This window comes from Strongyloides ratti, scaffold srae_chrx_scaffold0000002 (genome assembly GCF_001040885.1).
Source record: "Strongyloides ratti genome assembly S_ratti_ED321, scaffold srae_chrx_scaffold0000002".
Taxonomy (NCBI): domain Eukaryota; kingdom Metazoa; phylum Nematoda; class Chromadorea; order Rhabditida; family Strongyloididae; genus Strongyloides; species Strongyloides ratti.
The window spans coordinates 2,244,075-2,265,778 of NW_020171510.1; the positions used below are offsets into that span (position 1 = coordinate 2,244,075).

The 21,704-nt window shown below is 17.3% G+C and overlaps 4 protein-coding genes across 4 annotated transcripts; 3 read left to right on the top strand and 1 right to left on the bottom strand.

Moving 5' to 3' along the window:
- Nucleotides 1-2,186: 2,186 nt before the first annotated feature.
- SRAE_X000147100 (Hypothetical protein) lies at nucleotides 2,187-2,666 on the top strand (the record flags this gene model as incomplete). The annotated part of the gene is made up of 1 exon (XM_024649351.1): nucleotides 2,187-2,666. One exon carries the CDS (start codon nucleotides 2,187-2,189, stop codon nucleotides 2,664-2,666), a length of 480 nt encoding a protein of 159 aa, XP_024498937.1.
- Nucleotides 2,667-9,229: 6,563 nt separating this feature from the next.
- Nucleotides 9,230-10,571, top strand: SRAE_X000147200 (Astacin-like metalloendopeptidase; the record flags this gene model as incomplete). Its single annotated transcript, XM_024649363.1, has 3 exons — nucleotides 9,230-9,286; nucleotides 9,324-9,375; nucleotides 9,418-10,571. 3 exons carry the CDS (start codon nucleotides 9,230-9,232, stop codon nucleotides 10,569-10,571), a joined length of 1,263 nt encoding a protein of 420 aa, XP_024498938.1.
- Nucleotides 10,572-16,423: 5,852 nt separating this feature from the next.
- SRAE_X000147300 (Astacin-like metalloendopeptidase) lies at nucleotides 16,424-17,764 on the top strand (the record flags this gene model as incomplete). Its single annotated transcript, XM_024649374.1, has 3 exons — nucleotides 16,424-16,480; nucleotides 16,518-16,569; nucleotides 16,611-17,764. 3 exons carry the CDS (start codon nucleotides 16,424-16,426, stop codon nucleotides 17,762-17,764), a joined length of 1,263 nt encoding a protein of 420 aa, XP_024498939.1.
- A 678-nt stretch (nucleotides 17,765-18,442) lies between these two features.
- On the bottom strand, nucleotides 18,443-19,948 carry SRAE_X000147400 (Phosphate-regulating neutral endopeptidase; the record flags this gene model as incomplete). Its single annotated transcript, XM_024649385.1, has 2 exons — nucleotides 18,443-19,629; nucleotides 19,669-19,948. The coding sequence occupies 2 exons, from the start codon at nucleotides 19,946-19,948 to the stop codon at nucleotides 18,443-18,445; spliced, it is 1,467 nt and encodes a 488-aa protein (XP_024498940.1).
- Between the last annotated feature and the right edge of the window lie 1,756 nt (nucleotides 19,949-21,704).

Sequence of the window (21,704 nt, forward strand, 5' to 3'; positions counted from 1 at the left end):
AATAAAAATGAATATACAAAATATATAAAAATGTTACTACAAAACGGTTTCTAATGCATGTTACGTTTTATACTAAAACAACGATTTTACATTTTTGAAAAAGCTACAGACGTACATTAAATACTAAAACTAAAGTATGCATATTTATGTTTTTTGATTAGGCAATCAAATCGACATATATGCAATTTATAAAATTTCTTATAACATTCACGAATTATTTGTAATTGAAGTGACTCGGCTTCTACCTTTCTGTTATCTTCAATCTGAATCTTATCGCAAAAGATTAAAAATATTATTTATTACGTAAAATTTAGAGTATTAAAAATAAAAATTACTAAAGACTTAAAAGAATTAATTTTGTTGAGAAATATCATTTAGAAGTTATTTACTTTTTACTGATTTTATAAGTTTTATTTAAATATTAAAAAAAAGTACTTAAGTAACAATTACTGATAAATATTATTATGAATATTTTAATTTTAAAAAAATTTATATTTCTGATTTTTTCAAATGGAATTTATTCCTAATTTAAATATAATAACTATCTTAATCAAATTAATTATAAAGGAATAAAAAAGATGAAATTTTTTGTCTTTTACTTTATTTTATTTCTGTTTAAAAATTCATAATATAAAATAATATATGTTAATTTGAATAATATTATATAAATTTTTATTTAAGACTAAAAAAAGTACTATGTATAAACGTTTTTTATAAAAAATAAAATAAATTTAAAATATTTTATTTGTAAAAGAAATCAAATGAAAACAATGATTAAAATTTTAAATTTTTTACGAAATTGTATTTGTTATATAAATTGGACTTTTAAATTCACTAAAAACTTAAAAAATAAACTGATTTTTTTATTTTAATAAAAAATCTCAGAAATGATTAAATGCATTTTTTTAAGTATAGTTATAATTACTATTACGTCATATAATTATAATTAATTAATTAATAAAAATAATGTTCATTTTATTTTAATTGTTACATTAAGTTGTCTTAATATTAAATTTCATTTTTATTTTCTCTCTACTCAATCATTTTTTGGTAAAAATATTCAATTTGTAAAACGTTACAATTAATCGTTTTAAAAATTATTATCAATTTACTTTATTTATTTTGCTATTATTTCTAATTTGTATTTTTTAAAAATGCAAAAAAAAAATAAAATGATTGCTATTTATAATTAAAATTAAATACTAAAATAGTGAAAAAAAAATTTTTTTTTTTATTTAAAGAGTCGAAATAAGAATTTTCTTATTTTTTATATATTAGATTTTCTAACTTTAGGGTTTAATAATGACATGAATTATTACTGGACTTATTTTTTTATAAAAAAGATATACTCCTACAGTATATTATTTTATTAGAAAACTCTTAATTGAAACATAGTAGCAAGTTACAATTAAATAATATTAATTCTATCGTGGTTTTAATATAATTAATTTAGTAATGTAATCTAAATCATGACTACGATTGAATACTAAATTACTTGTATAGTAATATAAATCTATAAAAACTATTAATAATTCTTACAATTAAACTAAAATTATATTGAAATTGTAAAAATAAGAAATTACTTCTATACTATAAATCTATGTTATATATCCTTCAAATATGATCATTTCTTGCAATATGAATATACTTTTTAAAATTTATAACACATTGATTATCCATTTTTGTAAAAAATAATTTTTTTTTTTGCAAAAATTTATAAACAGCTGAAAAAAAATAATTTAAATTAAATTTTGTAAATGTTTTTAGAATAATATCATACTTGAAGTCATAAAGTAAACTTTGCTAAATGTGTTTATCAAAAATTTTTATAAACTGTTTACATTAATTTTTTTTAAAATACAAAATAATAAAATATTTATAATATAGTAATAACCTTTAACATTCAATTTAAAGGAACACAATATTTAAAATATTAAATTTTAAAAAAAGAAAAAAAATATTTAAATAATCTTTATTAATTTTTTTTCAAATAAAAACAATTAATATTTCAACTTGTAAAAATACTATAAATACCGTTAATTTAAAATTTTATCATAAAAACAATTATAATAATAATGTTTTATTTTAATAATTTTGCTTTATTTATTATTTTATCTTTTTTTGATAATGTCTTATGTCAAGATTTAAAAAATTTTGAATCTAATCAATTAACTAATTATAATTTAATGAAAGAAAATGATTTACCAGTTTTTATAAAAAATGAAAAAAGTTTTAAAGATGATTCTAATTATGACGTTTTTACAAGACAAAAAAGACAATTACAACAACGTAGAAATAGATTACTACAAAGATTAAGAGAAGCACAACGACAAAGACGTTTAAGGCAACGAAAACAACAACAAAAAAGAGCAGAACGTTTACGAAAACAAAAACTTTATTTACAAGAAAGAAATAAAGCAGCAAAAGAAAGAAGATTAGTTTTTCTTCAAAGAGAAAGAGAACGTTTAGAAAAGTTTAGAATTGAACGTGAACAAAGATTATCTTCAATTTTAGCTTCACAAACTACAGCTCACGCAGAAACTACAACAGAAGTCACAACAACTGCTGCTACAACTGCTGCTACATCTGCTGCTACAACTGCTGCTACGACTGCTGCTACAACTAGTTCTACAGCTGCTCCTACAGCCGCACCCGGTAGTGGTTAAAAAATAATAATGATAATATTTTAGTAATTTTTTTTCTAGGCCAAATAATAAATTTTTTTAAATTGTTTTTTTTTTATAGATTGTAGCAACATATTTATCACAGATATTTGCAATTATAAATAACAAAAACAATGCGTAAACGTTTAGTTAAATATTCTAATTAAATTAAATTTTTTTTATTCTTTTGAATAAATTATAAAAATGCCCTATAAATAAATTAAAGAGTGAGTTAAATAAAATAATTAGTAGAATTTGTACATTTAAATAAAAGTTGACTAATGTTAGAATTGAAGACCAACAAAATACCTTGATTTAGTTCTACTTTATCTATAAATAATGTACATTATAAAAATCGATTTTTATTTCTTGAAGTTAAAAAGTTTAATTTGAAAATTTGTTTTGTAATTAGATCAAGAAACATGTTGTTATTATGTATAAATATAAATAGGTAAAAGATTATATATATATTATAACAAAATCTTTCTTATTAATTAAACATTTTATAAAAAATCTTTAACTTCATAGTTTTTATTTCATCCTGGTTTAGTTGTTTCAATCAACTAAACGTTCATTTTTTTTTGTAACAAGTAAAGTAGCATTAGAAATATAAAAGCAATAAATTACGAAATTTGTTAAAATTAAACTTTTTATGTCAAAAAATGTAAAATACTGTCAATGGTAATTTTTATTTTATGGTAACAGATGAAAAAATTACCTCTAATTCAAATTATTTGTTAAAATATAATGCTATACAGTAGGGAAACTATTGAATTTTAAAATAAATTTAATTTAATTTTATAATAAATAATTTTTAAATTACTAAAATATTAATATTTGTTACATGTAACATATTGTTTTAGAAGGACAAGGATAATTATTCAATGAATAATTATGCAAACTCTCAAAATAATATAAATTTTTTTCTTAATTGAAAGTACAACTTAACTTATCAATAAGCAGGTCTTTAGAACCATCATCCAATTTCTTCGTTTTTGTTTTTTTAAAAATCTTTAAAAATACATACACTTACAATTTTTTAATATTTTTTTTATACTTTTTAAATTTGATTTAATTTTTTACCAATATACTTATATAAAAAAGTAAAAAATCATATTTTGAAAGTTATTATTTAGGATATTGTTAGAAAAAAAAATGTAGTGAATTCAAATTATTGAAATACAAAAAATATCTTAATATGTATGCACATTTTTTGTAGTTTTTAATAGAATGTTTAATTACTTTTTTCTTAAATTTAGAAATTTATGCTGCAAAAGATTATTTTTGTAAATTTTTAAAAAAAAGTTTTTTTAATACATTTATATTTATATTTTTATAGTTTTATTTAAAAATTTTTATAAATCATGGTAACTGATAACACTAGATTCAAATACATAAATTTTCTTAATAAAGTTGAAAATTTTTAATTCTTTTGAATTTTGAAAAATAGAATTTATTTTAAAATATTAAATTGTAACTAAATTATTAAATATCATAAAATTATATTTAATATGATAGATAGTTAATATATAAACATATACTAAAAATTATTAAATACTTAAAAAAAATAAAAAAATGTTTATTGTTTAAAAAAATATTTAATTACTGACTATTTAAGAATTTATTTATGCAATTAAAAAAATTTATATACACTTAATTACATTTTTTTAATAAATTTTTTTTATATTTTTAAATAACCGTAAGAAAAAAATGATTGTTTTTAATTTTATTAGTTTAAATTTTAGTTTATTAATAATTAATCATTTTGAATATTGTTTTCAAAAACAGATCAAAATTAATTTTTAAAATGGCTTGTTAGCTTGTCAATATTTACAATAAATACATTTAAATATATTATTTATATTATTATAAAATTTGCAATTATTTGTTACTTTGATTTTTGTTTAACAAATTTCTATATTGAGCATAATTTAATTTTTTTAAGAAAATTTTTTTTTAAATCTTTTACTTAATATTATTTTTATGCAATTTTATAGATTTTTTTTTATTAATTGTTATATAGATATGCTCATATAGATTATAAAAAAACTAAAAATATTTATAATGATCAGTTTTAATCTATGTTGTGTAATATACTCTACTTTTAAAAATCTCTTTATTTAAAAAATTATGTATCACCCATAACAAATTCATTGAAATACTTATTAAATTTAATTTAATGAATAACTTAAAGTTCATAAGATAACTTTTTCATTGATTTAAACTTTTTAAAATAAATTTACAATTGTTCTACAGATACATAAAAGTTAAATTGAATGAACATAAATGTTTTCATGGTATATAAACATTAAAATATGATATATAACTATTGCAAATTATTTCAAATATTATCAAATAATAAATATTAATAATAACTAGAAATTTTATACAATAAATTATTTGTCATTTTGCTCATACACTTTTTAGTAAATTTCACTTTTTATTTTATCATAAATATTTATATACCTTTATTTAATGATATCATGAGATCAACTATATATCATAAATTAAAAAAACTGATAAAAAAGTAATATAAGTAATCAGATTCAACTAAAAGTTAAAATATTTACTTGATTAAAAAAACATTTCAAATAGAATATTTATATTTTTTCTAGTTGCAATAAAAAAATTTTATATCCAATATATATTTATTTTACATTAAAAAACTTTATTCTTGTGCATTAATTTACAACTATTTAAAATTTACGATATACATGGATAAAATTATATGTTAAAAGCAAAAGTATTATTGCTAATTATTTACTTGAAGTTATTTTTGCATAGAACCATATTGTATCATAATTCAATTTTATTCTTAAATTTTTATAACAATGTATGTCAGACATATTTATTATCATTTTAATTGATTAAAAAAAAACAATTAGAAGTATAAAAGTCATTATTTAAATAACATTAATTATATTCTAACTTCAAAATAAAAATTTAATTGCATAAATTTTTTGAAATGTAAACATTCAAAGTATAGTATTTGCAATTTTATTAATAAATACTATTCATACAATAATTTATTTTTGTGTAACAAATAAATATAGAAATAAACAATTAATTTTTTTATAATTATATTTCAAACTATTTAAAAAACATTCTTTTATCATAATAGTTACAACTATTGCTTTTATTAGATTATTATTGCTATAAAATGGTTCAACAAAAAATTTAAGACATATAGTAATATAGTGTGATTATATTAAGTAGTTTTATTTTATTTATTTTGTTCTATAATTATTTTGACTTAAGTTATATAATAATAGCTCAACTTTAATTTATTGACTCTAATAATTAAAATTGTAACAAAATTAAATCTATTTAAGAATTTAAATTTTATAAAAAATATTATTTCATTTTTGTAACATTTTAATTTTCTTAAACAAAAATGTGTGAAAAATTTTTGAAGAAATATTTTTATAAACAAACATTCTATTATTTAAATATTTAAATTTTTTATATTTAAAAAATAACTAAAAAAGTTTATAATTAAAAAAAAACATTTATTTATATTTTCAAATAAATCTTTCATACTTTTTTTCCAAAAAATTTTTGCAAATTTAATATTTAAAGGTACAAAAAACAATTTTATTTAATTTTTATCTTAATTTGTAAAAATAAAAAAGAATTTATATTATGTTAACCTAAAGATTAAAAGTCAAATTTTAAAAAATATTGATATTTATTTTCTCAGTTTAATAAAAATAATTAGATTAATTGAAAAAACAAATATTTTAACAAATTGAATAACCAACTAATTTTATCCTTTGTGTTTTTTTGAAAATTATAATATTGAATTAATATTTTGTATAAAATCATATAACTATAAAAAAATTATATTAATTATTCTTTTAACATATTATAAATATAATTAAATAATGCAAATAATTTTAATAATTTTAATATTTTTGTCTACATTTAACGGTAAAACGCCTATTGAAATGACATTTTGGTAATTTACATTAGACTATGAACATTGTAAGACATGTAAAAAAATAATTCAAAGATTTACGTTTAAATATTTATTTTAATAATTAGATAAACTAATTTTAAAGTGTATATTAGATTAATAATAAAAATATATAAATAAAAAGTAGAAAAGAACAAAAAAATTTATGATAAAACTACAATACTTAAGTCAAAATTAATTTTTTGTAACTAGAAAAAAAAGGAAAATAAATATCTTTTTGAACACAATGTTTTTATACTGATTTTTGATAAATTTTATATGCAAAGGTTTTTATCAGTAAATTATTTTTTAGATTAAAAACCTTAAAGATTTTTTAAACTTTTAAAATATTGATGATTATAAAAATTTTATATAAATTTGATTGTGCCTTTTTAATTTATATAAAAAATTGACATTATAGGCTATTACATTTTTTTTACACAGAATTGGATTAAAAATATAATTGATTAAATTTTAAACAACAATTTTTAAAAATCCAAATATATTTGTATTGCAAATAACTAGTATACAGTATTTTTTAATTCAGGGAACAATGAATAATTTGTTTTATTTTTATATTATTACACAAATTAATTTATAAATGTTATAAATTATTAAATAAACATATAAAAATTTATTATTATTTGGTGTAATTATGTTTAATACAATATATATAATGAGTGATTATAAACCAAAATTTGATTTCTTGTTTCACGTTTTCAAATAAAGTAAAATAAACATTTTTATTCATACATATATAAAGAATAAAAGTGTTCAAAATAATTACTTCTATATTCATGTTTTTAGACAATTTTAGTTTTTCTTCTTGTGAACTATGTATCTTTTCAAAAAAAAAGCGAATGCTTAAGCAACGTTTATATTAAAAAATTATGTTGACACTATATATTTGCTACAAAAACAATTAATATAAAATTCTATTTTTTTATAAAAAAATTTAAAATAATAAGTAAAAAAAGTTTTAATAAAAATTTAGATATTAATATGCTTTTGAAGAACTTAGAATATTAAATTTTAATAAAAATTTTAAAATACACATTTTGATAATTTAACATTTTTGGAAGTATAATTCTTAACAAAGTTTGACAATATTTGATAATTATTAGATGTAAAGATTATGCAAAATTATATAGGTTAATTTTTAAATATGGCTATGTACTCTTTTTTTTGAAATTTTTATTTATATAAAAAAAATAAATAAATACTTGAAAGGGTAAAATTTATTTATAAACGGTATACTATAACAACTACCATAATTATTATTTATAAAAGTCATAAAAAATATGAAATCATAAATAAAAAATTGATTGTTTTAATAATTATAATATAATTAAATGTCAAATAAATTTCTTTTAACAGTATATAGATGTTTATATTTTTCAACCGAATAAATTTTATTAAGAATGCTTCATTTTTGGATAAGACTTAATAAAGTAAGTAAACATATTATTTTAAGAATATTTAAATTTTATTAATGAAAAAATTAAATTGTTTAACAAATAATAAAGAATATTTTAAATTTCTTACTTTTAACTATTAAAGTTTTTAAAAAACATATAGTGTTTATAAAATTTACCTTAAAAAATTTTTAAAAAAGATTAAAAATATAAATTATTAAATATATTTTTAACATAATTATTTTTAATAATAATTAATATATTTGTTTCTAGCAAACATCTAGAAATTTAAAAAAATCAATAAAAATGAATGGTTCACTAAAGTTTATTTGTAAAAAAATATTAAACTTAAGTTATAATATTTATTTTTAATTAGGGTACATACTTTTATTGGTTCTTTTTTTTGTCTCTTTTTCAACACATTTTTTAAAATTTCTATTTAAGTCTACATTAAAAATAAATTAAATTGAAAAAAAATAAAAAAGCAAATATTAAATACTGAATTGTAGCTACATAATTAATATTTTTAAGTTTAAAAATTTTATTTTACGTTTTATTCACAGAAAATAAAAATCATATGTAATAAATCAAGATAAATTAATAATTAGCATAATTAAAAGAAATAAATAAAAATAATAAAAATTTATTAATAATATTCTCAATTCAATTCCTGTAATTATATTGAAAAGTATTTAGTTAAATAATGATTTATGAAGTTAAGTATATTGTTAATTAAAGCAAAAAAAACATTCACAAATAATAACACCGTAGTTTTTCAATTTTGAAATTATTAACTGATTGAAATGTTTTTTTTAACAATCTTATTTTTATTTAGAAAATTACATCTTATAATGCTTACTAATAAATATTCATCTGTATTATCATTTTTTTGATTTCTTTATTAACTTATTTTTTATAATAAAAAATTAAAATAAAGTTATTTTAAAAGTTGAAAAGTCAACAGATAAATTTTAACTCAGAACAATTTTTAATCTTTATATATTTTAAAAAGTCTACATGTATAATTTTACATTCATTGAAAAATTACAATTAAATAAAAAAAAACTATATAATTTGTTTAATAATAATGTTAATCAAATAATAAAACTTAAGTTAATTAGTACACAATAAGTTAAACAAATTGTTTTACATATAAAAGATGATTTATTTTCATATTTTTTTGAAACATTTTTAATATGAAGACAAATATATATATTTATATTTTTACTACTATTTCTTTTACATTTATAATTGTAAGAAACATTTTTTATTTTTAAATTTTATTTTTAGTGTCTTTGGCTTATTTACCGAAATTTATCTTATAACAAAAATAAAATAATAGGTATTTTTTATATTTTCTAAATAGTATATTAATATTTTATAGTAAGCAATGATATTATTTTTGAAGATAATCATATTGATTACAAAAGAGATATTTTAAAAGACCAAATTGATGCATGGAAAATTCCAATTAAGTACTTTGTCGAATCTCCTGTTTCAACTGAAAATGTAGAAAAAGCAATGAATGAAATAACAAAAAGTACTTGTATTAAATTTGAAAAACAAAACGAATTTAATAATAATACACAAGGATTATATTTCAAAGAAGCTTCAGAATGTTCCTCACATGTTGGACATGTATACAACGAATACTTTCAAGTTATTAACCTTGCATCATCTTGTTACAATAATCCATTTCTTATTTTACATGAAATAGGACATGCTTTAGGCTTGGTTCATGAACATACAAGAATTGATAGGGATAAATATGTTACAATTCATTATAATAATATGTATAATAGTGAAAATGTAAATTTTCAAATACGTAATTTTGAGGTTTATAAAAATTACTCAACTTCCTACGATTTTTCCTCATTAATGCATTATGGGCCATATGATTTTTCTACTGTTTTTAGCTATATTTTTGGTTATAAAACTATAGAATCAAAATTGGAGCGAGAATATGATTGGATGATGGGGCAGCGTAAAAAAATGACTTTTAATGATTATAAACAAATTAATTTATGTTATTGCAATTTGTGTAATTGGGTAAAAAATGAAACTGGTAAAAGAATTAAGAAAAAAAACGATGAAAGTTTATGTAAAAATGGTGGTTATCCAGATTTTAACAATTGTAATAAATGTATTTGTCCTACTGGTTATACAGGAGATTATTGTAAAGATATAATTCAAAGTGATAAAAATTGTGGTCCAACTTCTTTTAATGTTAATGAAACTGGAATCCCTATAATACTACAAGGAGAAATGAATTGTTATGTTTTTTTAAAAGCCGAAAAAGAAAAAAAAATTAAACTTCAAATAACTTATGTTAATGCGCCATATAATGGAAACATTTGTACTGAAGACATTGCTTATCAAGTTAAATATAGAAAAGACAAAGGTGCTACTGGTTTGCTTTTATGTGGCCATCATTCAAGAGTTATAACACTTACATCTGAATCAAATTCTATTCTTTTATTTTACAAAGGAATTTCTGGACATAGTTTGATGACTTTTACTTTTAAACAAGCTGACTAATACCTCAAATTTTTTTCAATAGGTTTTATTATTGTATTTTTTGTTTACTCATGCAAAAACTTTTTATAAATAAATAATAATTCTTTTTGTCTTTTAAATAAATTTTATTTTGTTATAAAAAACTCAAAACTATTTGTTGAATTCTTAATTTAGAATGAAAATAAAATAAATAGAAATTTTGGTCAACTATATTAAATTATAATTAATACAAAATTTTATTAACTTACAATTTTTTATAAATTAAAGTTATTCCTTAAATCAGTTTTAGTTTTTTTTATAGCTTTAAAATATATAAATATATTATGATTATTTTTATAAAAATTATATTTTTCTATAGTTAGTTTATCATAAAAAAGATATTAATATTTTTAAAACTCAGTACTACATGTTTGAACTTGAACGATTTCGTATACAGACTTGACAAATTTAAATAAAATAAATCAATTTAAAATACTGTTAATAAATTAGAAGCTTTGATATTTTATAAACAAAAAACTTGTGATTTCTATTTGTTTATGTAAAAATGACTAAAATATGTTCATTTGATTATTTTTCCGTTTTTGGATAAAACAACTTTTTTAAAAATTTAATGTTTCTGTTTTTTACTTTTTATTTATCTAAAATTATTTTTTTGCAAAAAGTAAAAGAAAGTCTATAACATATATTTTTTTATATAGATTTTATATAAATATAATTTTCAAAGGTTGAATTGTGTAGTTCAATAAAATTTCCATAAAATCTAGGTGATTTTAAACTCAGTCATTGAATTAATTTTCAAATTCTAGATTAGGAAATTTGATTAGTAAGAATAAATTAGGTAGAGTTTTTTAAAAATTTAGACTTAAGTTATAAGTTAAAAATTGTTTTTTATTATTTATTTGTACCTAATCTTGTAAAACTAATTAAAAAACTACCCTGCTTGTCTAAAAACTAATTATTTTTTATCTTAGTAAATTACACATGAATTTTGTAATTTGTGATTTTTCTAAATAAAATAATAATCGCTAAAAGAAGTATCATTATATTAAGCGTTTTTTTAAGATAATTGAAATCTTTTTTTAATCAATTTAAAAGAAAAAAAAATTTTTTTATGTTGTCAAATAACATATCATAAATAAAAATATTAACACTTTTTTGTTTTTCCATTTAAAAAAAAAATTTTTAAATGAAAACAATCAAAAGTTAATGTTATTTTTGAATTTAAAATTATACACAGTAGAATAATAGAAAAGATTTTTATTAAATTAGTGTATAAATTATTTCTTTCTTTTATTTATCAATATTGAATAATAAAAAAAAAATTTTTTTAATTTTAAAAAAATATTTAAGGTAAGTTAAAAAGATAAGTATTTCCTTTTACTTTTCATAATCACGAAATAAAAGTTTATTAAATGTGATTAAATAAAATGATTGAATCTTTAAATAAGGTGAATAATATTTTATAGTAAAAAAGTATTCCTGTAGTATTTTTTTTTAATATTTGTATAATGCTTTTTTAAAATGTCAAATGCTTTACAGTGTAGCAGTTATCTTAAACTAATATATCACGTAAATGACTTCTTATATTTAGATTATGATACATGTTTTTAAACATTTATTAGTGAACATAAATTATACAATTTGAGTAAAATTATTGGTTTTTGTTTATCGTTTTTTAAGACAATTATAAATAACCTGATTTACGCATAAACTTTTTTTAAATATAATTCTTGGTACTTTTTTTGCATTATCCCTTTAATCTTTAAAAATTCATTTTTTTCTTCTTTTAAAAGTATAATTTAATTTTTAATATTTAACAATTTTATCAGACAAAGATTTATTATGCATAACACTATATAAAGAAAAGGAAAACATTTTATACTTTTACTTTTAATTCTTTACATATTTTTTTGATAACGTTTATTATAAATAAAGTAACTTGCTCAAATTTTTAAAAAATCTTTTATGTGTAGTCTCTAACAAGGTTTCTATGAATTCACATCGAAATTACAAAAAGTCGTTTGTTTATTTCAGATTAAAAATTTAAATTTTTTTGTTTCGTGAACTTTAAAATTTAATTAAACTAATTGTATAATAAATTAATGTTTCCAAATTTATTTATATTTAGTTGGAAAATATGGTCATTGAAAATGATGTTTAATTTTGATAAATGATAGTATTAATGAAATAAAATTGTTTTACCTTTAAATTTAATTGAACGAAGTATTACTTCAAAAAAGCATAAATTTATAAGCAAGAAATTGTAATACCTCAGTATTAATTATTTATATTTTATGTAAATTTGTTATATTTCTAATATAGCTACTGTGTAATTTTTTCGTATTTTATAACTTTTTGACTATATAAAACTATCTAGTATATTTTCATTGTATATCCAAAGAAAGCTAAAAGTTTTAACAAATGTAGAGTTAATTATCATCATGTTTATTAAAGCTAATTTTTAAAGCAAAATTATTTAGAATATTCGACCATTTTACTTACCTTTCTTAAAATTATAAAAAAAATTAAAAATTTTGTTTTTTATAATTATATTAAAAGATAGCAAAGTATCTATTTTTAGCTTTAAAAAGTGATTTAGCATTGAAACATTATTTTGCAAAACATCTTAATGAGTAATTTATATTTTTTCATCATATACATTTATTTTTTTTCTCCTTGTAAAACAACTCTTTATAATTCTTTTCTTTTAAAATTTTAGAGAGAGTTTTAAAAAAAAATTAAAAAGAAATTTTTTAAAATTTAAATTTTTAACAATTAATCTGTTTTCGAAAATGACTAGATAACATTATATAGCATTATATTTGACAAAAAATTATATTAATAAAAGTTAAAGGTCAAAACAATAAAGTAAAAAAATATTTATTTATATATCCAAATAAATCTTTCATATTTTTTTTCCAAAAAATTTTTTGCAAATTTATTATTTAAAGGTACAGAAAACAATTTCATTTAATTTTTATTTTAATTTGTAACAATAAAAAAAATTTTATATTATGTTAGCTTAAAGATTAAAATAGAATTTTAAAGAATATTGATATTTATTTTTTTAGTTTAATAAAAATAATTAGAATAATTGAAAAACAAATATTTTAACAAATTGAATAACCAACTAATTTTATTCTTTGTGTTTTTTTGAAAATTATAATATTGAATTAATATTTTGTATAAAATCATATAACTATAAAAAAATTATATTAATTATTCTTTTAACATATTATAAATATAATTAAATAATGCAAATAATTTTAATATTTTTGTCTACATTTAACGGTAAAACGCCTATTGAAATGACATTTTGGTAATTTACATTAGACTATGAACATTGTAAGACATGTAAAAAAATAATTCAAAGATTTACGTTTAAATATTTATTTTAATAATTAGATAAACTAATTTTAAAGTGTATATTAGATTAATAATAAAAATATATAAATAAAAAGTAGAAAAGAACAAAAAAATTTATGATAAAACTACAATACTTAAGTCAAAATTAATTTTTTGTAACTAGAAAAAAAAGGAAAATAAATATCTTTTTGAACACAATGTTATTATACTGATTTTTGATAAATTTTATATGCAAAGGTTTTTATCAGTAAATTATTTTTTAGATTAAAAACCTTAAACATTTTTTAAACTTTTAAAATATTGATGATTGTAAAAATTTTTATATAAATTTGATTGTGCCTTTTTAATTTATATAAAAAATTGACATTATAAGCTATTACATTTTTTTTTACACAGAATTGGATTAAAAATATAATTGATTAATCTTTAAACAACAATTTTTAATAATTCAAATACATTTGTATTGGAAATAACTTGTATACAGTAGTTTTTAATTCAGGGAACAATGAATAATTTGTTTTTTCTTTATATTATTACATAAATTAATTTTTAAATGTTATAAATTATTAAATAAACATATAAAAATTTATTATTATTTGGTGTAATTATGTTTAATACAATATATATAATGAGTGATTATAAACCAAAATTTGATTTCTTGTTTCACGTTATCAAATAAAGTAAAATAAACTTTTTTATTCATACATATATAAAGAATAAAAGTGTTCAAAATAATTACTTCTATATTCATGTTTTTATACAATAATAGTTTTTCTTCTTGTGAACTATGCATCTTTTCAAAAAAAGTGCGAATGCTTAAGCAACGTTTATATTAAAAAATTATGTTGATACTATATATTTGCTACAAAAACAATTAATATAAAATTCTATTTTTTTATAAAAAAATTTAAAATAATAAGTAAAAAAAAGTTTTAATAAAAAGTTAGATATTAATATGTTTTTGAAAAACTTAGAATATTAAATTTTAATAAAAATTTTAAAATACACATTTTGATAATTTAACATTTTTGGAAGTATAATTCTTAACAAAGTTTGACAATATTTGATAATTATTAGTTGTAAATATTATGCAAAATTATAAACGTAAATTTTTTAATATGGCTATTTACTCTTTTTTTGGAATTTTTATTTATATAAAAAAAATTAATAAATACATGAAAGCATAAAATTTTTTTATAAACTGTGTACTATAACAACTACCATAAGTTATATCTTATAACAGTCAAACAAAATATGAAATTATAAATAAAATATTCTTAATTTTTATAATTATAATCTGATTCATTTTCAGATAAATTTTATTGAGAATGTTTCATTTTTGGATAAGACTTAATGATGTTAGATAACATATTATTATGAGAATGTTATAATTTTTTTAATGAAAAAATTAAATTATTTAACAAATAATTTAAAATATTTTAAATTTCTTATTTTTAATAATTAAAGTTTTTAAAATACATATAGTGTCCATAATATTCACCTTAAAATTAATAAAAAATATTAAAAATATAAATTATTAAATATATTTTTAACATAATTATGTTTAATAATAATTAATATATTTGTTTCTAGCAAACATCTAGAAATTTAAAAAAATCAATAAAAATGAATGGTTCACTAAAGTTTATTTGTAAAAAAATATTAAACTTAAGTTATAATATTTATTTTTAATTAGGGTACATACTTTTATTGGTTCTTTTTTTTGTCACTTTTTCAACATATTTTTTAAAATTTCTATTTAAATCTACATCAAAAATAAGTTAAAATAAAAAAAAAATAAAAAAGCAAATATTATAATACTAAATTTTAGCTACATAATTAATTTTTTAAAGTTTAAAAATTTTATTATACGTTATATACACAGAAATTAAAAATCATATATAATAAATCAAGATAAATTAATAATTAGCATAATTAAAAGAAATTAATAAAAATAAAAAGAATTTTTGTTAATAATATTCTTAATTCAAATTTATAAATATATTAAAAAATATTTAGATAAATAATGATTTATTAAGTTAAGTATATTGTTAATTAAAGCAAAAAAAACATTCATAAATAATATCACCATCATTTTCAATTTTGAAATTTAAAAACTGGTTGAAATGTTTTTTTTTGCATTATTTTTATTAAGATTAACATCTTTGATGTTAACAAATGAATATCTAAATGTATTGTAATTTTTTTTGCTTTTTTTATTAAACTATTTTTTATAATAAAAAATAATATTAAAGTTATTTTTAAAGTTAAAAAGTCAAAAATAAATTTAGTCCAGAATAATTTTTAATCGTCATATATTGTAAAAGTTTACATATATATTTTTAAATTCTTTTGTAAATCACAAATAGATAAAAACCTATATAATTTGTTTAATAATAATGTTAATCAAATAGTATAATTTAAGTTAATTAATACACAATAAGTTAAATAAATTGTTTTACATATAAAAGTTGATCAATTTTTATATTTTATTGAAACCTTTTAATATGAAGCCAAAAGTATATATTTATATTTTTACTACTATTTCTTTTATATTTATAATTGTAAGAAATATTTTTTATTTTTAAATTTTATTTTTAGTGTCTTTGGCTTATTTACCGAAATTTATCTTATAACCATAATAAAATAATAGGTATTTTTATATTTTCTAAATAGTATATTAATATTTTATAGTAAGCAATGATATTATTTTTGACGATAATCATATTGATTACAAAAGAGATATTTTAAAAGACCAATATGATCCATGGAAATCTCCAATTAAATATTATGTCCAATCTCCTGTCTCAGCTGAAAATGTAAAAAAAGCAATAAAAGAAATAACAGATAATACTTGCATACAATTTGAAGAAATAACAGAATTTATAAATGACACACAAGGATTATTTTTTAAAGAATATACATCATGTTCTTCACAAATTGGTCATGTAAGCCAAAATTACTTTCAAGTTATTAACCTTGCATCAGGTTGTTACGAAAAACCCTATCTTATTTTACATGAAATAGGACATGCTTTAGGCTTGGTACATGAACATTCAAGGATTGATAGAGATGATTATGTTACAATAAATAAAAACAATATGGAAGCAGGTGAAGAAGCAAACTTTAAAATACGTAATTATGCATTTTATAAAAATTACTCAACTTCCTACGATTTTTCTGCATTAATGCATTATGGACCATATGATTTTTCAACATTTTGGAAAGGAATTTTTGGTTATAAAGTCATAGAATCAAAATTGGAGCGAGAATATGATTTGATGATGGGGCAGCGTAAAAAAATGACTTTTAATGAATATAAACAAATTAATTTATGTTATTGCAATTCTTGTAATTGGGTTAATAATACTACTGGTAAAAGAATAAGAAAAACAGCATCTACAACTTCATGCAAAAATGGTGGTTATCCAGATTTTAATGATTGTAGTAAATGTATTTGTCCTACTGGTTACACAGGAAATTTCTGTGAAAAAATCATTACAAGTGATGAAAAATGTGGTCCAACTTCTTTTAATGTTAATAAAACTGGAACCCCTATAATACTACAAGATAAAATGAATTGTTATATTTTTTTAAAAGCTGACAGTAATAAAAAAATTTCACTTCAAATAACCTATGTAAATGCACCACATAATGGAGATACTTGTACTGAAGACATTGCTTATCAAGTTAAATATAGAAAAGACAAAGGTGCTACTGGTTTGCTTTTATGTGGTCATCATCAGAAATTTATAACACTTAAATCTGAATCAAATTCCATTCTTTTATTTTACAAAGGAATTTCTGGACATAGTTTAATGACTTTTACTTTTAAACAAGCTGACTAACAATTATTTTTTTAATAATTATTTTTTTTTTATTGAATTTTTTTGTTTATTCATACAAAAACTTTTTAATAATAAATTTTTTTTACTTTTAATTAAATGGAGCTTTATTTTACTTTAAATGGTAATAAAAAAAAAGTAAACTTTAAAACGTTTGTTAATTTTTTTATTAAGAATGAAAATACAATAAATAAAAATTTGGGCTGACTATATTAAATAAAAATTTTTTATCTTAAAATGTTTTGTAAACTTAAGTTATTTCTTAAATTAGCTTAGTTTTTCTTTGGTAGTCTTACAATATAACAAGTTATTATCATTAAAATTATAATAATTTTACAATTTTTTTTATAAGTAGTTTATTATAAAAATAATTAGTATTTCTTTTTATATTCATTCTAACATGAACGATCTCAAAAAATTTGAATAGAATAAGAAAATTGAAAATATTGTTTTTAAATTAAAATTTTTATAATTTATTAAAAAAAATATTGAAGTATTTATATAGTTTTAAGATTAAATGTTATAGTAGTATGAATTATTTTAAAGTTTAAAAATTTTTCAATTGTATTTAAATTAAAACATATTACTTCAATGTTAAAAAATTTGTTAATTTTAAAAAAATAATGAATTTTAAAAATAATTAAAAATATTTTACTTTTTTTGTAATATAATTTAAACAAGTTAAAAATTTTTATACATACGCCAAAGTTCACATTTATCTTTTGGATTCATCCTAGTACCAGAATTACATTTGAAAATGTTTGAAAATGGTTTATAGTTTGCTAATGTTAGCATAACGCGACTTTTGTGAGGAAGATGGTCAGATTTTAATTGAGCTTCTATTATATTTGTATTATTTGTATAATGACAAAGCGATCTTGCAAAGTTAATAAAAAATAATTGTTCTCCAGTATATTTTTCAAATCCAGGTATTTTTGGTTCTTCACCACCAATTTTTTCTAAATATTTTAAGTATGCTTTATGAGCAATTTTAATTCCAGCATTGTCAGCAATGTTTTCACCTAATGTTAAAAATCCATTCAAATTTATTCCAGTTGTTTCTTCTTTTGTTGTATTGTATTGTTTTTCAAAACAATTTGTTGCTTCATTAAACTTTACTTCAGAATTTTCTGTTAAAAGTTTAAATTTTTCTGTACCATTAATATTATGATTTACTCCTATATTATCAAAACCATGTACAATTTCATGACCAATAACAAAACCAAGTGATCCATAATTAAATGAATTAGGATATCTGAGACTAAATCTAGGTTCTTTAATAAAAACTGGTTGGATAACAATTACATTTTCATTTTGCAAATAATGAGCATTTTCCATAATATTGGCATTAATGTAAAAAGCATTTTTTTTTGACATAACAAATTTACATCTATTTTTAATAGTTGCACTATCAGGTATAAATGAATCATAATTTTTTATATTTTCAAACATTTGTTCTAAACTCTCATTTTCATTAAAAGTAAAAAAGTCGTAGCATTGTTCCATAAGTTCATTATCAAGAGCAAGATCACTAAACTCCGTAAAAAATGATAAACGTTGAATTTTATCAAGAATTTTTTCTTTGGATTCATCATCCAACAAATCTTTTCTTTCTTCTACAACTAATTTAAACTCATTTTTAACTTGAATAAAAATTTTTTGTAATGCATCATATTCAAGCATTATTTTTTCTTTATTAATTTTTTTGTTTAAATAAAAAGATACAAAACCAAAAGTTGCAAATGAGAGTACTTGTTTTCCACAAATATCATCATATCTTTCTTCAGATTCTAACCAACAAAGAGTGAGCATTTTATATAATTTATTTAATGCTTTTGATTGATCATTATAATCACCATTAATGAAACCTAAAAATATTTTATTTTAAAATAATATTTTCTAATTACCTGATAAAAATGTTCCAAATCTATATTCTATTAAGCTAGAACTATCAATATCATTACTTTCTTCTTTTAATTTTTTATTTTGTAACCATTTTCCACAAGTAAATTGATAAAAATCATCACAAGGACTTACAGATTCATCAATATATTCTTGAAGAGTTTTTGAAATAAAATCAGCATCGTATTTTAAATGTTCTGGATCTATCTCACTTGATCCCAATCCTTTTTGTATCAACAATATTGTTATAAAACAAAAATTGACTAAAATAAAAAATGATTTCATTTTCTTTAGTTTTTCATTCTCATTTTCTCACTTTATATACTTCCTCAACATCAGAATTTTTTAAACGTCATTAATATTTATGTTAAATATTTACATATAAAACATTTTATTTTTCTAAATATAATGATTCATATTTTTGTAAATGTGATAAAATTTAAATATTATATTCAAAGAAAAAAAAATTTTTTATTAATCATTATTGCATTGTTAAACAATATTAAAAAAATTTAAATAAAATTAAAGAAAAGATATTAAATTAATTTAAATATATACTTATAAAATAACAAATATTCATTCAATATATATTTAAAGAAAATTTTTAGATTCAAGATTATTTAAAATATGTTATTTCTATTCCTAAAACACTTATTAATATTGTAAAAAATTATTTTTAGAAAATATAATATTTGCAAAAATATAAAGAAAATAAGATATAATTGTAAGATGGTTAATTTTTTATATTGCATTAGATTTTACTTATAGTAGAAAAATTAATTGAAATTTATTTGTCATTTGTCCTTATTTTAAAAAAATTATTTTTAATAAATTTTATATATTATTTAATCTATGAAATTAAATTATAAACTGCATTAATTTTATCATTAATTATCATTATTATGTGAAAAAAATAAAAAAATTTGTACATTTTCTAAAATAAATTACATGCTTTTTTTAGACATTCTTTAATACTAACAACAAAATGTTTATTATTATGTTTTGTTCTTTATCTAAACAATTTGATTATATATGTATTAAACTGATAGTTTATCTAATTCTTCTAAAATGACTCGAACCAACTTGATGTTATCATTCTTTAAAATATATATGAATCTAAAATTTTTCTGATTTCTTAGATAACTTTATTTCTATTTTAAATAGTTAATATTATATTAATAACCCTATTTATTATGAAGATTTAATATATTTGTGCAACATTTATTTAAGACTTTTATATTTTTATAAATATTAAAAAGTAAAAAAATCAAAATAGAGGAAATATAATAAATGTTCATAATAAAATATTAATAAGTTTAGGTATCATTATCTTAAATTTATGTTTATTGATAAAATTAAAAGGTTCAATAAAATAAAAGAAGTTAATTGTTCTGGACTGTTAAAATATGATAGTCTTATTCGAAATTCCATAAAAGAAAAATATTGTTTTTAAAATTTTATGATTTCTTAAACAAAAATTTTAATAGATTAAACAAATAGTATTTTTTACAGTAATTATAATTACTTTTGTATATTTAATATATAGCAAAAGAACTATAGCTACAGTAGAAAAATATATAATATTTTTTTGTCTAGAATAAAAATATAAAATTATTATTACAAAAAAAAATTGTTTGTATTTTTAAATTTATTTAGTTTGTAAATTAATAAAGATAAAAAATAGTCATTAAAATTAAATATAAACTTTTTTGTTATTAAAATATAATTGTTTTTATTTTACCTGCATGACCATTCTTTTATTAAAATACAAGATAAAAAATATTTGATAATTTAAACAAGTTTTATTTTCTAAAATTAAATAATTTATACTTTACAATTGATAATATTACTTTTTGAATTTACAAATACTCAAACAAATTTTTTAATGTTCAAGTGCATTTATAAAGTATAATATCATTATTTAAAATAAAAAGTTTTTTTTTCCTTAATGATTATAAGATAAATAATTATTTTACAATATTATCCTAGTGATCAAAATAATATTATTTAAATTTTTTTGATTCAATGCAAAATTAAAGTT